The following is a 5,380-nucleotide window of genomic DNA, read 5'->3' as shown; positions in this document are numbered from 1 at the left end:
GCCCCCAAAAAAAAAAAAAAAAAAAAAGATACATCTGCAAATTCTTTGACATCCCTCCCTGGGCTAAACTTAGTGACTTGCTTCTAACATATAGAATTGCCAGAAGAGATGGTGTGTGGCTTCTGAAACTAGGTCATAAAAGCCACCCCGCTTGTGCTCTCTTGGACTGCTGGCTGTGGGGAGCATGCCGTGTGGACCGTCCAGCAGCGCTCTGCAGAGGCCCATGTGAAGAGGAACTGAGGCCTCCCATCAACCACCACCACCTTGTCAGTCATGAAGTGAGTCACCTTTACAAGGACATTCTCCAGCCTTGAGATGGCTGTAGCCCAGCCAGCATCTTGACTACCATATCCTATAAGACCCCACGCCAGAACTATCCATCTAAACCATTCCTAAATTCCTGACCCTCAGAAACTGTGAGAGAAAATCACTGTTTAGTGTTTTAAGCCACTAAGTCTTTTTGGACTAATTTGTAATACAGCAATAGATAACTAATACATGCATCTAAAAGAGGCATATTTTAAATACAAAGACACAGGTTGAAAGTAAGTGATTGGAAAAAGATATACCATGCAAACGGTATGCATGAGAATTTCTGGAGTAAGCAGAAGATTGGAACAGAAATATTTCATCAAAGAAGATACACAGATGACAAGTAAGCACATGAAAAGATGCTCAACATCATTACTCATTAGGGAAATGCATATTAAAACCACATTGCAATACCACTACTCACCTGTTAGATGTTCTAAAATTAAAATGACTGACCATACCAAGTGTTGACGAGAATGGAGAACAACTGGAAATATCCATTGCTGTGGAAATATAAAACAATATGATCACTTTGGAAAACAGCCATCTCTTAAGAAAGTTGAACATACACCTGCCCTATGATTCTGGCATCCCATTCCTGAATATTTACCCAAGATAAAAGAAAGCGTGTGTCTATACAAAGACTTGTACACAAATGTTCACAGCAACTTTATTTGTAATAGCCAAAAAATACCAACAATCCAAACTGTGATATTTCCATACAATGGAATACTTCCCAGCAATAAAAAGGAAAGAACTGTTCCTCAGCTGTACCCTACAACATGGTTAAATCTCAAATTTATTATGTTGAATGCAAGAAGCCTCCTCTACCCTCCCCCTGCTAAAGAAAGTACATACTGTATGACTCCATTTATATAAAACTCTAGAAAACGTAAATTCATCTGTAATCAAGGAAAGCAGATCACTGGGTTGCCTGGGGATGAAAGGAGCATTGCAAAAGAGCATGAGGAAACTTTAGGGGTAACGGATGTGTTCATTAATTATCTTGATTGTGTTGACAGTTTTGTCGATGTATACATATGTCAAAACTTATCAAATTGTATACTTTATGTAAGTGCAGTTTTTTGTATGTCAGGTAACTCTCAATAAAGCTGAAAAAATATAGTACGAGCACCTTTATACATACCTTATATTTTTACATAAATGCAAATGAATAAAGACAGTTTTAAAAGAAAGTGTCAGAGGCCTCTCAAAATGCAACCAGTGATAGAAAATAAGTGTATAAGTTGGCTGAGCTGGGTAAAAAAAAATCTTAGATTTTTACAATTTTTTCACCCCATTCTCACTCTGTCAACTTACCAGCTGTGACACATTGGGAAAATGGTGTAATGTCTCAGGTGACCTCAGCGTTTTCAAAATTATCAAATGATAGATTAGGCTAGATGTTCTGTAAGGTCCGTAGTGCTCCCAGTTGTCTAATGCTTCCAGGTTTGTACGAAAGAAAGCTAACGTATATTCTCCTTTGTTGTAGATTTCCAATGCACACAGTCAGCAGATGGACGACCTCTTTGACATCCTCATTAAAAGCGGAGGTGGGTCAAAGTCACATCAGACCCCATAGGGGTCTTATCACAGGTTTATGGAAGTTTTCCTCTAGAGCTCACAGCGTATCCGAGTAGTGAGAAACATATTCTTCTAATTCTATCCCAGTTTACTCTTTTAAATCTGTTAAATTTAGGTGATTAAAATGAAGGAAAAGCCATTGTTTCACTATAACACAATAATTTAATAGGTTTAGCAACAGACGTATGCCTGTTGATAGACTACCTCCAAATAGCTCAGGAGAACCAGATTTAAAGACCACATTGAAAAACTTCAGAATTACTCCACGTAAATGTTGTTGTGATGGGATAAAAATTCATTGTGCATTAGTTTCATAAAACCTAGTTACCTAGCTTGGGCTCTAGTAACTTTCTTAAAATTCAAAGGCAAGCACTTTCTACATATGATTGAAAATCTTAGATTTTTACAATTTGTCATCTTAAAAAGGGATAAGGGACATTAACCACAAAAAAAAAAAAAAAATCAAGGATCTCTCTGCCTCAGCTTACATATCTTTAAAAATAAGTATAAAATCAGTATTTCAGAACTTCAAATGCCATTTTGGAATATTTTTAAAGTATTCTCAAATTACCTTGGTGAAAGAGTTTTATTCAGGTTTTTAAAGTGATCAAAATTTCTCCATTCATAGCAGGTTCTGTTTGATTTTGAGGTTAATGATTTTGTCGTAATGTTTGACAAACACAGAAAATTCTTCATATTTGACTACGGATCTACATGTGCAAATAGCATTTTCTTTTTAAACTCATGATGTATATCTAAACTATGGAAATTAAAGAAATAGATACACCATGGCCTGAATTTAAGGTTAAAAAAAATAATGAAATGCTTTTTGCAAAATCTGGTGAAAATACTTTTGGAAATGATTAAAAAGAATAATGTTTACAGCCTAAACTTGGAAATTAAAATATGACAAAGTCACAGTAACAAAATAACAATTGAGTTATTTTCTAAAAGGGATGATTTTTTATGGCAAAGTATCCAATGAGTATATTATTTTATCTTATTGTATACTGATACCAGTAATAATGAGAACAGAAATTTAAATAGTTGATTGTAAAACTAATTATTTAGATTGCACTTTCAGCTTTCAAAACAATTCTAGAGATGACAACAGGTAATGAAGAGCAGCCTAACTGTCCTAAAACACAGGCAGTGCCCACAGTGTACAGTTCACATATAGCAATCAGGTTGTAAGCTCTTTCTCTCACTTATTTATGCATCCCAATCACTGAATTGTAAGAGCGATTATTAAATACGTTTCCTAGTGTATCTGCATATAAATGAAACCAGTCAAATACTCATAAGAAAGTGAAAAGGCTATTTTATTCAAATATATGTAGCTAAGTGAACACTGGTATCTATAGCAGATGGTTGGTTAATTTGCTACTTGATCTGGCAAGGAATAACACGTAATTAATGCTTATTAAGACATTTACCAAATCCTCAAGATTTTATATGAACTCAGAAAATGAGACAAAGAAAAGAAAAATAAGGTAATCCACCTCATCTTGGGAAAGATGTGTTAGCTTTAACTCAGAAATGACATGAGAACATTGTATCTTTTAAGGACTTTATATAGAATGTAAATGGCTAAATTCAGCACACAGTTCAACTCTAAAGATAAAAAAAGAATATAATTAGAGCTTTCATAATATTAAGGATGTACTTCATGCCTGTACAAACTCAGGGTATCCCACTTTGACATTCACTGTAAGGGTGGTGTGCCGCTGTAAATAGCAGATTCAAGGTAGAGGGTAAGACAGGAGCCTGTCTTCAGCCTGGAATGACTGAGAATAAGAAAAGGATCAAATAATCTAAAACCATCGGTTCCCACCTGGTGGTAGAGACTGCTTTTAATGCTTACTCTTACTAAAAAGAATTGAAAGCATATCAGAATGTTATCAGCTTAAATGTTTTATCTACTTAACTAAAATATCCATCATCCTAAAGGTTATTATCCAGGCCTGTACCTGACCAACAGCATCCTCTTCCTAACTCTAAGATGGACTGTGTATAAGTCATCACAAAAATACAAAATAATTGCCCTGGTAATTAATAAAAAACATCTAAATGGTACTAAATCATTATTAATTATTTCAATTATTTTGCAGAGATTTCCCTCCCTGTAAAAGAAGAACCATCTCCTATTTCCAAAATGAGACCAGTGACAGCCAGCATCACCACAATGCCAGTCAGCACAGTGGTGTCCCGGCCACCACCCCAAGTCCAAATGGCACCACCCATATCCTTAGAACCTATGAGCAGTTTATCTGCCAGCTTAGAGAACCAGCTAGAAGCCTTCTTGGATGGCACTTTGCCTTCAGCCAGTGAAATTGCTCCACTGCAAAGCAGCAGCGAGGACAGGGAACCCTTCTCCCTGATAGAGGATCTCCAGAACGACCTGCTGAGTCACTCAGGCGTGCTGGACCACTCACACTCACCCATGGAAACTTCCGAGGCCCAGTTTGCTGCGAGTACTCCCTGCCTGTCCCTTGACCTTTCTGACTCGAACCTGGACAACATGGAGTGGTTAGACATTACCATGCCCGGCACGTCATCGGGACTCACTCCTCTCAGCGCCACTGCTCCGAGCATGTTCTCTGCCGACTTCCTAGACCCACAGGACCTACCACTGCCATGGGACTAACAGCACAGATTTCTCATCCCAGATTCCATGAGAGTCAAGAAGATGAAGATGATTGGAGAAGGTCAGTTTTTAGAGACAGATCCACAGTTGCATCATTGCAATTATAATATGTTGTCACAGAAAGAATGGAGGGATGGTCAGAGGCTGGAAACCAAGTTTGAAAACATTTCATTGCATCCAGCAGTGAAGTCTACGATTTAATATAGCACAGAGCCTTCTGAAAAAAACACTACTCCAAGAAGACTTATCTATTTCTCCAGACTTCAGTAAAGAATAAAAGGTACCTTTAGATAAAAACATGAAGCAGAGTAATGTGTGCAGGGCGGTGATACCAGGGCCTCTGGTCATCAGCTCCATTTAAACCTCTGTGGTCACTTTGAGACCCTAAATAAAAGGCAAATGGCTCCACTCAAAAAGAAGGGAGGTGAGAGACCACTGCACAGGGTATTTCCTAGAAATGGCCTGAGCCCAGCCCAAGATGCAGCAGGGGTCAAGGGCAGTGGTCAGCACCAGCCAGTTCAGTGACAGCTTCCCACTGAAGACTTTTTGGTTCCATTCAGAAACCAATGTAATTTTTTTGTGTGTTATAGTTTAGTTTGTGATTTTTGGGAATCTTACTTTAGATCTCCAAATTTAAATTGAAATGGAAGATCTTCCACCATAACCAGACAGTGTCTACAAAAGACTGTCATAAACAATCCACTGTAAGAAGTCAGGTGTACTGATAACACTGAAAATTCTATTTGCAGCCCTCTGGGGTGATTAGGTTGATTTTAATGTGTATCTTAGACATCTGTACGTGTGCTCTGACATTGTGATGTGTACAGCCTACACTGG

The 5,380-nt window shown here is 37.8% G+C and overlaps 1 protein-coding gene across 1 annotated transcript in view; it reads left to right on the top strand.

The window, feature by feature from the left end:
• MRTFB (myocardin related transcription factor B) overlaps nucleotides 1-4,543 on the top strand; it is a 138,091-nt gene extending 133,548 nt beyond the window's left edge. The window contains exons 14-15 of the mRNA XM_007466962.1: nucleotides 1,805-1,865; nucleotides 4,008-4,543. Of these exons, the coding sequence (XP_007467024.1) occupies nucleotides 1,805-1,865; nucleotides 4,008-4,543 (597 nt within the window). The remainder of the gene's footprint in view (nucleotides 1-1,804; nucleotides 1,866-4,007) is intronic.
• The last annotated feature ends 837 nt before the right edge of the window (nucleotides 4,544-5,380 follow it).

Source organism: Lipotes vexillifer, unplaced genomic scaffold, assembly GCF_000442215.2.
Source record: "Lipotes vexillifer unplaced genomic scaffold, Lipotes_vexillifer_v1.1 scaffold232, whole genome shotgun sequence".
NCBI classification, from domain to species: domain Eukaryota; kingdom Metazoa; phylum Chordata; class Mammalia; order Artiodactyla; family Lipotidae; genus Lipotes; species Lipotes vexillifer.
Note: the sequence above shows the minus strand (reverse complement) of the source record. Positions and strands in the feature narration are given on the sequence as shown.